This window comes from Petromyzon marinus, chromosome 12 (assembly GCF_048934315.1).
Source record: "Petromyzon marinus isolate PM22_M1 ecotype Great Lakes invasive population chromosome 12, UKy_Petmar_22M1.pri1.0, whole genome shotgun sequence".
NCBI classification, from domain to species: Eukaryota; Metazoa; Chordata; class Hyperoartia; order Petromyzontiformes; family Petromyzontidae; genus Petromyzon; species Petromyzon marinus.
The window spans coordinates 11,790,408-11,805,286 of record NC_133678.1 but is presented as its reverse complement, the minus strand read 5'-3'; the positions used below and the strand labels follow the sequence as shown (position 1 = coordinate 11,805,286).

At 48.5% G+C, this 14,879-nt stretch overlaps 1 protein-coding gene across 6 annotated transcripts in view; it reads right to left on the bottom strand.

Moving 5' to 3' along the window:
- Window positions 1-14,879, bottom strand: part of LOC116941570 (tripartite motif-containing protein 54-like) — a 41,174-nt gene that overhangs the window by 24,628 nt on the left and 1,667 nt on the right. For all 6 annotated transcript variants that reach the window (XR_004402695.2, XR_004402696.2, XR_004402697.2 and 3 more), the window contains exon 2: window positions 6,964-7,136. Coding sequence is in view for 3 of the 6 variants with exons in the window: in XM_032952749.2 (XP_032808640.1) it covers window positions 6,964-7,136 (173 nt within the window). In the remaining 3 variants the exon portion in view is untranslated. The remainder of the gene's footprint in view (window positions 1-6,963; window positions 7,137-14,879) is intronic.

The window sequence follows — 14,879 nt, the reverse complement described above, 5'->3', positions numbered from 1 at the left end:
ACAAATATATATTGCTCAATGTGTTTCTTTGTGCAGTTATTGGTGACAGCGCTCACTGGTTACTCTTGGAAACCACATTGTGCATAATCAATGAGTTTATAAAGGCCCTTTATATAATTCACGGTCACCATATGGATTTACATTTTTCGTTGTTATTTTATATTGGCAGATTCATCCGTGACTTTTTTCACCAATGCCTTTCACCTATATAATTTCACACATGTACAAATGACCTCACGTACCCCCCTGGGACATTGCCACGCAACCTGTACCCCCGGTTAAGACCCACTACCAGTATTAACTTTATTGAATCTCATCAACAGTGCCATGGTGTCATGAGCCAATGCCACTGGGTGCCGTGGAGTCATGTGCAGGAGCAAATACCCACCAACAAACGATGTTGGGCAAAAAGTGTGGGGTTAAAGTACGACGAGAGGAGGGTGGTGGGACACGAGGAGAGGGTGGCGTGCGGTTGTGAGGCCTAGGCCCGTGTGTGCGACTGTGCGTGTTGCCACTGGGGAGACAAAGGCGGTCGGGCGTGGTGCTGGCCACCCACCCCCTCGTGTACCGTTCCGGCCTTCATAGGTGCTCGCTAACAGCACTTGCCCCTACAGTCTGTTAAGGCTATACGGGGGATCTTTGTCTTTGTACGTCCAAGCGGTCGTGCAGCGGTTAGCGCTACGCTGCGCTACGAACTGGCCAACCCTGGTTCGTTCCCCGCTCACGGCTAACACCAGTGACAATGATCTGAACCGGTCCTGGGCCTCCCCATAGGTCGGCTCAGCCTCAAATTAATACCTGGTGTGATGTGTAAACATCGCCACTGGGGAGGCAAAGGCGGCCGGGTGTGGTGCTGGCCCACCCACCCACCCCCTCGTGTGCTGTCATTGCCTTCATCGGTGCTACTAGCGAACAGGTCTGTTAAGGCTATGCGGGGGATCATGGCCTATGTCTTTGTACGCTCCTGCGTGTGTAAGATAGCTAGCAGTAACACCGGGAGACAGGGGCAATGCTCGCAATAATGAGTTAAGCAACAGCTGAATCAAACCACACAAAACACACCCACACAAATGTGCGCTGGCACAGGGCGAAGTGCAGTTGGTGCATCTGCCAGTCAGTCATCTTAGGTTTCCCGTAACAGCGAGCTCTGTCCCATGACCTCCTGTCAGCAAGTTTTCACTACCTCGTGTGGTCTCAAACTTTACCTAGCCTAGCACAAGCGCCCTGACGATTATAACCAAAGCTGCCCTGCGGGGCCTCGCTATCCAAACTGGGATGCCCAGCTAAATTTGTCGACGTAGTACGGCGCAGTCCGCGACAACTTGCGCGGAAGAGTCTCTCTCTCCCCGAGAGGCGAGCGCTCTTCTGGCTGATTTGTGATCGCAAGCGGCCTGAAGCGAGGCCACCGTTCTGCCTCCTGGTTCCCCCGCATCCTCTTCGACGCGGCAATGCCGCGGGAGGCCACGTGGACGACGACGCTGGGATCTGCACGCGTTTTCCGCACGTCTGGGCAAAACTGTTCGATCCGAGGGTCGGCTTACAAGACCTCACGCACTTCGCCCTGTTGTTCGCCCAGCCAGAAAAAACAGTCCGAAAGAAACGACGGCGCATTTATTTATTTGTTTGCTTTGCTTGCCAGAGCTGCGACGGCCTTTTTTTTTATATAATCTCGGTTTGAGATCATTGAGACCGCGGGTACCGCACCCGGAGTCCACCAGGCGATGCGACGACCCGGCGAGATGAACGTCGCTATCGACAGTGTAAGGTTGACGAGGGCGCTTTCACCCAACCTTCCCAGCATCCCTGCCTAACGGGGCCCTCTCTCTCGGACAGCGAGGTGGCCGTTGCACGCGTCCGTGAAGCCGGCAACAGTTTTGGCCGTCTGCACAAACACGGAAACACGGACTGAGAGTTTTGGTGAAGATCGACGTCTACCGAGGCATAGGCTGTCGTCGGTGGCTGCTGTCTGCGGCCGCGAAACGTGTCATCCACAGCTGGGAATCTCTCTTCACAACACCCGCGCGGCTCTTGTGGAGAATTCGACAAATTAAAAAATGTGCAGGGAAAACAAAATAAAAATTATCGCAAACGAGGAGGTGTTGCGACGCGCCCGACCACCAACAACAACAATAAAGCCTCGAAGCGTACTCAGTGCCGGATTATCCTCGTAGCAAAAGTAGCTACACATGTAGTAGTAGCAGCTACACATGTAGTAGTAGCTACACATGTAGTAGCAGCTACACATGTAGTAGTAGCTACACATGTAGAAGTAGCTACACGTGTAGTAGTAGTAGCTACACATGTAGTAGTAGCTACACATGTAGTAGCAGCTACACATGTAGTAGTAGCTACATGTGTAGTAGTAGCTACACATGTAGTAGCAGCTACACGTGTAGTAGTAGCTACACGTGTAGTAGTAGTAGCTACACATGTAGTAGCAGCTACACGTGTAGTAGTAGCTACATATGTAGTAGCAGCTACTACTACACATGTAGTAGTAGCTACATGTGTAGTAGTAGCTACACGTGTAGTAGCAGCTACGCGTGTAGTAGTAGCTACACGTGTAGTAGTAGCTACACATGTAGTAGCCGCTACACGTGTAGTAGTAGCTACACGTGTAGTAGTAGCTACACGTGTAGTGGCAGCTACACGTGTAGTAGTAGCTACACGTGTAGTAGTAGCTACACGTGTAGTAGTAGCTACATATGTAGTAGCAGCTACACATGTAGTAGTAGCTACACATGTAGTAGTAGCTACACGTGTAGTAGTAGTAGCTACACATGTAGTAGTAGCTACACATGTAGTAGTAGCTACACATGTAGTAGCAGCTACACGTGTAGTAGTAGCTACACGTGTAGTAGTAGCTACACATGTAGTAGTAGTAGCTACACATGTAGTAGTAGCTACATATGTAGTAGTAGCTACACGTGTAGTAGTAGCTACATATGTAGTAGTAGCTACACGTGTAGCAGTAGCTACATATGTAGTAGCAGCTACACATGTAGTAGTAGCTACACATATAGTAGTAGCTACACATGTAGTAGTAGCTACACGTGTAGTAGTAGTAGCTACACATGTAGTAGCAGCTACACGTGTAGTAGTAGCTACACATGTAGTAGTAGTAGCTACACATGTAGTAGTAGCTACATATGTAGTAGTAGCTACACGTGTAGTAGTAGCTACATATGTAGTAGTAGCTACACGTGTAGCAGTAGCTACATATGTAGTAGTAGCTACATATGTAGTAGTAGCTACACGTGTAGTAGTAGCTACATATGTAGTAGCTACACGTGTAGTAGCTACACATGTAGTAGTAGCTACACATGTAGTAGCTACTACACATGTAGTAGCAGCTACACGTGTAGTAGTAGCTACATATGTAGTAGTAGCTACACATGTAGTAGTAGCTACTACACATGTAGTAGCAGCTACACATGTAGTAGTAGCTACACATGTAGTAGTAGCTACACATGTAGTAGCAGCTACACATGTAGTAGCAGCTACATATGTAGTAGTAGCTACATATGTAGTAGCTACACATGTAGTAGTAGCTACTACACATGTAGTAGCAGCTACACATGTAGTAGTAGCTACTACACATGTAGTAGTAGCTACACATGTAGTAGTAGCTACACATGTAGTAGTAGCTACACATGTAGTAGTAGCTACTACACATGTAGTAGTAGCTACATATATAGTAGTAGCTACTACACGTGTAGTAGTAGCTACACATGTAGTAGTAGCTACACATGTAGTAGTAGCTACATATGTAGTAGTAGCTACACATGTAGTAGTAGCTACATATGTAGTAGTAGCTACACGTGTAGTAGTAGCTACACACGTAGTATTAGCTACATATCTAGTAGCAGCTACATATGTAGTAGCTACTACACATGTAGTAGTAGCTACCACATGTAGTAGCAGCTACACATGTAGTCGTAGCTACATATGTAGTAGCTACTACACATGTAGTAGTAGCTACACATGTAGTAGTAGCTACATATGTAGTAGTAGCTACATATATAGTAGTAGCTACATATGTAGTAGCAGCTACATATGTAGTAGTAGCTACACATGTAGTAGTAGCTACATATGTAGTAGTAGCTACATATGTAGTAGTAGCTACATATATAGTAGTAGTAGCTACACGTGTAGTAGTAGCTACACGTGTAGTAGCAGCTACACATGTAGTAGCAGCTACATATGTAGTAGTAGATACATATGTAGTAGTAGCTACATATGTAGTAGTAGCTACACATGTAGTAGTAGCTACATGTAGTAGTAGCTACACATGTAGTAGTAGTAGTAGCTACATATGTAGTAGTAGCTACATGTAGTAGTAGCTACACATGTAGTAGTAGTAGTAGCTACATATGTAGTAGTAGCTACACATGTAGTAGTAGCTACACATGTAGTAGCAGCTACACATGTAGTAGTAGTAGCTACACATGTAGTAGTAGTAGCTACACATGATGTAGTAGTAGTAGCTACACATGTAGTAGTAGCTACACATGTAGTAGTAGTAGCTACGGGCCCCACACTTCCATGGGCCCCACGCTAAATCCTTTCAAGCTATCAATGCCAGTGCAGTGATTCTGCACTAGCTCTATCACTATAGTGCTATACTTCCTTCAACTTTTATGAACGACTGGGTGTTTAAGGTGAGTGATTTGTCGTATTATCTGGCTGTATAACAAATTAAAATAAACAATTACTTTACAAGTAAATAATTTGTGTTTTAACGTGTTGTTTTTTTATTTTATTTAGAGCCCCTTTTAAAACACATGCTACAGGTCCCCGCACTAGCTTAGTCCCGCACTGAGCCTACCCCTTCAGGCAGAGTTGCCCTGAGGGTGCCACGGCGAGTCGGGGCGGCCTCCAAGGGGCCCGCGATTTGGGGCGGGTGGGCCACGCACTTCTACATCGCAGTGCCAGATGGAATATTCCGGGTTTAGTTCGAAGGCCGTCGGGGGGGCCCACACGGCGTGATTCGCCCCGGGCTCCACACTCCCAACCCCGCCTATGGACAGGGCCTGGTACCCAGGGCACATATAAGATGGGAGTTTAAATTTTGATTTAAAGCTTTCGTGACTGCAGTAATTCATATCCTTAGCTCTTTCGGTAAAGTCACGTTGAAGGGAAACAACAAAATAATGAAATATATATAAAACAGTAAAAATTCTCACGACGTTTCGACCATAACACAAACGGTCGTCTTCAGGTGTGTTGGTTTGCATACATTTATTTTTAAACGGTGCATTTATTTATGGGAGTTGACACATTCTCCGAACGGATGACACCTGGCAGTTTCCATAAAACTCCCGCCACACGGGGAGAACTGAGCGTGGGCAAGCGCCCTGCCGATGGACAAATCGGACGCTTGCAAGGCCACGCGAAAGCCACCGCCTCCCGAGTGCCACACCGGCAGCGGGGTGACTGCGACGAGACGGACGGCGCCGAGGAAAAGGTTCCCGTGGCGATCGTCTGTGCCTCGCGGCGCCGTGGCAGGATTTGAAAGCCGACGAGCGACAGCAGCTGCTGAGGGGAGAGAGAGAGAGAGAGCGGCACGGAAGCCCCTCTGCCCTCCACAACAACAACAACCCTTCACGCGTCCAGAAGGGACCTGGCATCCGTCAGTTATCACGTGCGAGCTCTGTGGCCGATTCTGCGCTGCCCGTGTCGGTCCCACGGTGCCATGTGGAGACACGCACGGACGGAGCCGCTTCTCTTTTTGTTAATATAACCTCTCAGGCAAGCCCTCCTCGATCCGACCCGACAGCCAATGAGCACGGTTTAGTGGTGCTTGGATGTTGTTGTGCGCGCAGCGGTGGTGCAGTGGTTGGCACACTGCGTTGACACTCGCCATCGACAAACGTGAGTCTTCAAGTGCTCTCTGGACATGTCCCGGGTTTCCCCAGCAGCACGGTGGTCCGTGCTGCTGTGTGTACATCAGCACTGGCGAGACAGAGACTGTCCGGCACGATTCGGACCAGAGCAACCAGTTTTGTGCCATTCCAACCTTGACAGCTGCTGGCTAACAGCGCTTGAGCCAGCAGCCTATGCATAACTCAGCGTACCATATAGCTGTGGTTTTTGCTGGGACAATCCGGAATAACTGATACAAATAATTACGCAAATTTGTAATGCGCTGCACATTTTTCATTAGATTCAGAGGCGTGGGAAAACACAGATGAGCAGGAAGGCAGCCAGAACCGGCGCCAACCATTGTCCAAGATCTGCGGGCCTATTTTGGGGAGGTAGGTCAGCTCCATTAATGAGCATTTATACCACGGTAAAGGCTGTTCCGGCGTGTCGAAGCATTTGCAAAAAAAAAATTAACCATGATTCCCTCCCGGTTAAAAATGTCCCGGGCCTCGCTATAGAGTCACGGTCCAAAGGGTGACGCTACCTGAGCAGTGGGCGTGGGTTGGCAGAGGAGTAGATGGGGGCCTGTGTCAGTAGGAGGGAGGGAGGCCACTCACTCTGTTGGCTGGGCTCGCTATTAAGTGAGCATGGTCATGCAAAAGTACGTGGGGCCCGTGGAGGGAGGGGCCGCCAGATCCTCATGTGTCCCAGGAGAGACTCAAATAAATGTTGGTAGCTTTCATATATTGAAAAGGTGCGGCGGTCCAGAATCGAATTAATTCAACAAAGAGGACAAGGGCAGCCAACAGCGCTATTGGAAAGCTCAACGGCCAACACCGGTGACGATTATCAGCCTCAAATGAGTACCTGGTGCAGTGCGTGGGAGACAAAGGCGGTCGGGCGTGGCGCTGGCCACCCAAGCCCATCGCGTGCCATGCCCGCCTGTGTACGTTGCTACTCGCTACGAAACAGCGCTTGCCCCGACACTTTCCGTAAGCGCGCGCACCGTACACAGCCAACCGTGCTCATCGGAGGCGCATGATGGCTACGCGGTTGGCTGATCGTTGTTCCCCCTTCCGCGTGCGATTGAATGCGCACCGCGTGGTGGACTCCTGCTGGTAGATGTCGATGATGTTCTCGACGAGGAGGTTGCGCTGGAGGCCGTAGACGCCGTGGCGGTCCAGGACCACCTCGTGGCGGCACGAAGGGCAGCGGAAGCGCCCCGCCGAGCCCACGGACGTCGTGCGGCCCTGGAGGTACGGGTTGGCCGCCTGGGAGAGAGGTGGGGGTCAGTGCCTGTAGCATGTGATGTTATAAAGGGTGCCCTAAATAAAAAAAAAACACTTAAATATTAAAACACATAAATGTTTAACTTGCACAGTAAAGTAATTGTAGTTATTTCATTTGCTATACAGGCCAGATAATACGACAAATCGATAACCTTAAACACCCAGTCGTTCATCAAAAATTTAGGCGGTATAGTACTATAGCAATAGAGCAAGTGTAGAATCACTGAACCGGGAATTGATAGCTTGAAAGCATTTAGCGCGGGGCCCTTGAAAGTGCGGGGCCCGTAGCTACAACACGTGTAGTAGCTACACGTGTTGTAGCTACACGTGTTATAGCTACACGTGTAGCTACTACACGTGTTGTAGCTACTACACGTGTTGTAGCTACTACATGTGTAGTAGCTACTACACGTCTTGTAGCTACTACACGTGTTGTAGCTACTACATGTAGTAGCTACTATATGTAGTAGCTACAACACGTGTAGTAGCTACAACACGTGTAGCTACTACACGTGTTGTAGCTACTTTTGCTACTCGGATCATGAATCCGGCACGGCTCGTTGGTAGTTCATGATGCCCGAGTATGCTGACTTGGTTTGTATGGAATGCTGCAATCGTTTTATACTAGGCGCCCAAACATTAAACAAAGAGGGAAGGAAAACGTGTCCCGTTGCGTATGCTACTTTTGCTACGAGTGTAGTGACGCTCTATCTGCCACTAGGGGGATAGAGCGCTCAACAAGATAAAAGGGAAACGCGGAGATGATCGAGGGTTGATTTAGTGGGTAAGGGGCCGTCCATAAATGACGTCACGCGATTTTGGACGATTTTTGACCCCCCCCCCTCGTCACACGGCGTCACAAAAAGTCAGACCCCCCCCCCCCCCCCAAGAAAAATAAAACATGCTTCAAATCTTGATTTAAAGTTTCGTGACTGCAGGGATTCATATTCTTGGTTATTTCGGTAAGTCACGTAGAAGGGAAACAATAAAAGAATAAAAATATATAATTTTTTTTATTGTTTCCCTTCTTGGTTATTTCGGTAAGTCACGTAGAAGGGAAACAATTAAAGAATAAAAATATATATATTTATATTTATAATTATTTTATTGTTTCCCTTCTACGTGACTTTACCGAAAGAACCAAGAATATGCTTCAAATCGCTTTAAACTATTGTCATTGTAGTGCGTATTTAATGTGGCGCTGCACTCTGATGTTGTAGGAGAAAACGTTTATGAAAAAAGTCTATTTAATTAAGTAGAACGTGTTGTCTATATTCATTTAAAGTTGCGCATTTCGATGTGACGTCACATTTCTCAACCCCCTCGTCACACATCGTCACAAATGTCTGACCCCCCCCCCCACCCCCAGGTGCATGACGTCATTTATGGACGGCCCCTGACGTTCGGTGGGTCCGGTCACGTCGCCGGGTCGTGGATCTTCAATGGCCTCGTGTTTAGGCGGTTCCGTCGTGACAGAGACGTCTACACCGACTACAGAGCCAGTTCCGGAAAAGTCCCGATTTAAGGAAGTGTTCATTAACGGGTTGCCTCCAACCACGCCGTGTGTATCTCCATTTATCAGCACTCCACTATGATAATGTGGCACTGGGGTGGGGTGCTGGATGGGGGGGTGAGCCAGTATGAGTAGTTGTGAAATCTTGGCAGTCGTGGCCGAGTCGCTGATTGTGTTGAAGCACGTGGCTCTTTTTTTTCACGCGCTTTTATTTAACTCACTCTGTCCGTTGTTGTTGTTATTGTATCCTCAAATCTTGTCAATCAATTTTCACCCACTTCCCAATGTGGTATCGACTGATGTCATACTGGTGACAATACTATATTCTATCATTAAAAATTAAAAAGATATTTTTAAACAATCTTTTTGTATATGTTATGTTTCGGCTTGGGTCTAATTGTCCACGCTCAACTGACGTTGACTATAAATCACCACTGCCCCCTTACGTTGTGGCAAGTTTCGGGACCACTTCCTGGAGTCGTGGAGTTCTGCCATTACTCGTACGGTACATTTCATTAAAGCGTGTTTTTAAGAAAGTATTTTTAAAGATTACTTATTTCATTATGTTTTTCCGCATGGCTGCTGATGGACGTGCAAGAGCAACAACTGCAAAATCAACATTCAGCTGGTCAAGGCAGCCAACCGCGGAGTATGCGTTATGCCTGTTGAACTTCTTTCTTTCACACCGTACGTAGCCAGCCGTGCTAATCGGAGGTGCTGTGGAAAGACCACAACAACACTGAACACAAAAAAATCAGTTCGCACAGTGTGTCGCTGTGATGTCTCTTTCGTGTTTGTGGATGGGGCATTTGCGCCATGATAATATTGTACGGTCCTGTTCTGGGTGACCACTGGATAATTTTAAATTTTCCATTTGTGCATCAGATATCCGCATCTGCCACGGTTTGTGGGGATGCGATTTAGGGTGGCTCGTGAGGTGAGAACTCGTGACACGTGGATGAGTGACTCGTTTGCAAGAGTCATCACCTGGGAAAGTCACCAAAATGGCAAAAGATGAAGCAATTTTTTTTTTATCAGAGTTTCAATTGAGCACGTGGTATTGCTTATTCCACTTTACAGTGACGAACCAGCGGTGGACATTCCACATTCCTAAAAAAAAAGTACGCACACATGCCCTTGCCTTGTCGTGTAAATAGCTGATTCAACGAAATACCGTATTGTACGCAATTTAGCAAAATGTGGATGCAACGTTTAACACCAGCTGTATATTTTTTTTTTAAGTTCACAGTTTTCAAATTGGGCGAGCACGCGTATCCCACACACATGCACAAGGCCCATCGCGTGGCCTTGTTAACGAAGGAAGCTCACGGCTCAGCGTAACTCAATCAGAGTGAGGGACGAAACGAGCCTCGTTTGCCACGTCCCGCATTCTGCTCACGTTCCGAGGCCCTCATACAAGACGAGGGACGGCTGCGCACGGAGTTGGGTATTGACCCAAATGGTGACCTTTGAAGGACATCCACTACTGGCGTTAAATATTGTACCTACATACTGCACATTGCATTTGATATTCACCAGCGTCGTTCACTGCGAGGCCCGTGGGCGACTGGCGGACCCCTGGTGGTCTTTAGTGCGGCCCCCGACGATACAACAAGTGGCAACGCCGCCCCATCATCACCATCACCATCGTGCTGCTGCCAAACCCCCAATGTGTTCCAATGTCCAGCGGCCATCACACCGACGATGTCTTATCGGTGAAAGTGCCCCCCCCCCCCCTCTGAAAATGAGTGAAGAACGTTGCTGTAAGCATTTTATAAAGTCAGGTGGGGTTGGGGGTGGCTCGGCCCACCCCTTTGCGGCCCACATAGCACCGTGGGGCTGGCTACATCACGGCCCAGACGGTACCATCTGCCTCGGGGTGGCCCCAGTCTCGTTGGATCTCAAAAGCTTAAGCGTGGGTTGAGCCTGGGTTAGCGATTTGCATGGGAGGCTGCCGAGCACGACCGGGTGATGTCGGGTTAGGCTGCAACGCTGGTGCCACGGTGGCAAGGTGTTAACTACCTCGCCTGGTATACAGGAGGTCGTGGGTACAATCCCGATCGTGATGTATCATGAGAACTCCTTTGACAGTATTAAATTATGATAATAGGGGTTTTTTCCCTTTCTGGCAATAAAACAGTTGTTAAGATGTTAAAATACCAAGCTGAAATCTTTGCAAGGAATCATGTCTGCATGTCCTGATAGTGCATTGTCTTTGTGCTGTTCGCCTTTGGCGTCGTCTGGTCTAACACGGTTTGAGACAAGGCTCTAAATAAAGCTGTCTCTGGTGTGGACCAATCAGTTGCAAAGACAATGCACGTACTGTCAGAGCATGGTTTTATTTTGCATGTTCACCACAAGTATATGTGGTTAATGCAGACATGATTCCTTGCAAGGGTTTCGGTTTTGTGTTTTAACATCTTAACACCTGTTTTATTGCCAGAAAGGGGAAACCCCATCCTGATGCTTGTATATTTGTAATTTGCGTGTTCTCCCTCTCTCTCGCCCCGTGGTGGCGTGGATTTTTCTCCGGGTCATCCGGTTGTTTCCTCCACATTTAGGATCAACAACACGCGTTTAGAGTAATTTGGCTGCTACGAATTTCCACGTGAAAAGCCACTTCGTTGAGCTATCATTTGTGATGGGCAGGTCGCTTCTGAAAAATAGCTATAGAGCTCAGTGAGCCTTGCCTGATGAACTAAAAAGTTTAGTTTAGTAAAAAAAAGTGCTTTTTTAATCTATCCGTGTGGAGTGTTGGCTGTTATCCATTCATAAGCAAGGGTTTTTTTTCTTCCAGGTACTCCGTTTTACTCCCACGTGCCCAGTGGTCGGCAACCAAAATAACAAGAAGAGGCATTTTTATTCGCATCTATTATAAAAGCCCGGCGGTCCGTTTGTTCGACAACGAAATGCTAAAGAGCCTTTCAGAAGGCCTGAATCAAAAAGTTATAGAAAGTGGACCCCCCCACCCCCGCCACCAGATGTGGGGGTAAAAAGTTGATCCAAACAGGTCTCAAAGAATTGTCGACCCCCCCACCCCCCAATTGTTCTTCTTTTGTAGGCATACATGCCTACACACCCTACATGGAATAGTCAGTAGTATGTGCACACATTCGGAGGGAGGGGTGAGGGTAGATGACATCAGTGGGGACGACGGGCGAGGTGTCAAGCGCCGTGAAGTCTTCCGCAGGAGTTAGAATTTCGGCGTCCGTAGAGGCCGTCAAAATTCGACTTTTGTCAACCCCCCACCCACCCTCCCCCCTCAATATTTCAAGAGCCGCATTGCACGTGGATACGAGACCGGTGGATCCTTGGCAAATAACCGTCACGAGGCAGTCCTTAAAGAAGCCGCATGCGGCTCCGGTCCCTGGCTCACGGGAGTCGCAGGATTACTCCACTACGAGTGTGCACATCCACAAATTAACGCATGCACGCATGCGTTATGTATACTGTTCGTACAAACATTCATACGTACATGTGTACGTACAGGCATTCGCTCACACGTGATTGGGGACATGCGCATGAGGGCATATAAGGGCTATTATTTATTAATACCGTATTACGTATTACAAGTAGTGTACGGTGCATTATTAAATAGGCCGCATTGCCATTAATCATTTGGAATTTTGTACAGTTTCCCAAATTGTAATTGTGAATGTCGCGGCGCCACAGCAGTTTAAATCCACTAAATAACTCCGCGCATTCCTTACATTCCGTCCGCAGGGTGAATAGCACCCTTGGTAAAATTGTGTTTTCACTTTTTCCACGGCTGCAAATAGCCAAAGTTAAAATGCGTTCCTTCGTCTGGACCCCCAGGGCTCTGTAAGTGGAGTCTTGGCCTTGGGGTTCTGTGGGGGGGTTAATGGGGCTGTTGGGTGGTGGGGGGAGAGGCCTCGTGGTGGAGGCGGTAGGGGGTCTAGAGGGAGGGTGTCGGATAAATCTGGCGGTTGGGTGACGGATTAAGGTTTCTGCAGCTGTTTGGATCGTGACTCCCTAAAATAAATAAATACGGTGGCGAGATGTTAACTCCCTCGCCTGCTATACAGGAGGTCGTGGGTTCGAAATGGAGTTCGCGTGTCTCTCTCCACGTGGTCGTGTGGATTTTTTCCCTCCAGGCCCTCCAGTTTTTTGCTTCCGCATTTAGAAACTCGCGTTTCGAGTATTCGCCTGCTGTACATTGCCACGTGACAAGCCACCTCGTTGGGCCATCATTTGTGTTCAGGTCGCTTCTGAAAAAGAGCTACGCAGCTCAGTGGGCCTTGTTACCTGGTATAATAAATATATGTATTAAATGTTTGGATAGTTTATAATCCACGGCGAGTTATGGGGACCGGGCCTCGTGTAGCCGCTCAATCACCATCGGCTCTGACCGCCCGGAGCACCGGCTGCTGAGAGCTGCGCGGGTTCTCCGTGGCGGCGCATGCCGTCAGTGACCCCAGGCGCTCTGCGAGGGTCTGGGTCACGCGTTTTGTCCCGTATCCCGGGACCCGTGAGAATGCCCGGCTTGCTGTGCTGCCACGTGGACGGTAGATGTAGGAAGAGCTAATGAGTTGCTGACCTATCGGCAGGGCTGTCCATGGGGGGCGGCGGGGCTAAGCATACTGTGTGGCCCCCCACCACCCCCGACGCCTTCAAACTAAACCGGAAGTATTACATCTGACACTGTGACGCCGAAGCGCGGGCCCCCCCAAAGTGCGGGGACTGGGGCGGTCAGAATGTTTTTTTTTTAAGTCCGCAGAGACTCCTGTTTCCTCCCCCATACAATGAACACTCATCAAGTAACTGGCTAAACATCACAAGCTGGACCATATATATATATAAAAGTAATGTATTATTATGAAAAGAATCGTTGTGAGGATTCCTGGAAAAATAAAGGAAAATGATTGTGAAAATTGTCACTGTTGTTCAATCAAGTGACGTCCTGGATAATTTCATTTCCGTTGTCGAACGACATAATTTCTGCCACTTTGCCAATCCACGTCTGGATCATCGTCTTTTCGTGCAGCCGTGGGGCCTGTTCGACCATACGTAACCACGCTGGTCAGTGCAGGTTAGTAAGAGGAGAAGCCAGCACCGGTTCAGGCATCAGTCGCCACTGATGTTAGCCCTTGCTGAGAACCCAACTACAGCTCCGGAATAGACGTATTGCGTGTCTCGTTGAGTTGTATGCGGTATGAATGTGTTTCAAACGAACAAGCGCTGAGTGAGTGTTCAAATAGGTGTGTGGCTTTAAATTAGGCCTGCGTTTATATTGCCACACAGAACAGCACGCCTCCAAGCACCGAGCCGGCGTAAACAAACGTTTAATTAGCGCCTGTGTTTACCTGCTCGTCGTCGGATAAGTGTGGCCACTGTGTCACTCAACAACCGGGAATAACATTGAGGATCGACGCTCCCATTCCCGCAAGAGCCACGCCGGTGAGGCAATACCCCGGGGAATGTTTTTTTTTTTCGCGAGCGGGGAAAGCCTCGCAAAAGCCGCGGTCCCGGTGTCCGCGATCGTTGTGCGGACTACTTCACCCAGCTTGCGGAGCGCCGGCGGTCTGCAGGACCACAGCTTGAGAACCAGAGGTCGCGACACCGCCCAGCGGTGGCGCGATCGCCACTTCTTGTTGTTGCTGAGGTTCGTGGTTCGAATCCAGCGCCCAGGCGCTGCTTATAAATTATAAACTATTTTTTTTATTGTACCAGGTAAAGCCCACTGAGCGGTATAGCGCTTTTTCAGAAGCGACCTGGCCGCGATGATAGCTCAACGAAGTGGCTTATCACGTGGACATTTTTTAGCAGCCCGATACTCCAAACGCAGGTTTCTAAATGTGGTGGAAAAATCCGGAGGACGCGGTGAAAAAAATCCACGAGACCACAGGGAAAACATGCAAACAGGCATCAGCAGAGTCGGGATGGAACCAACGACCTCCTTCATACCAGGCGAGGTAGTTAACATCTCGCCACCGCGGTGTGATCCGTTGTGATACGACTACACGTCGTCTGCTTCACTCACGGCGGACACGAAATATCCCCTGACGTAATTGTGCAAGAGGATGCCATTGTGTGCCGGTTTCAGGATTTGCCAAATTTGCCAAATCCGAAAATTGCATCCATCAAGCAGGGGAAAAAAAAATAAAGAAGTTCATTTTTTTTTTTGTAAAGCCAACGGTGACTCCTGTTGATTAAAAAAAAATCTTCCTCGGCCCATCATTAACATTGCCATG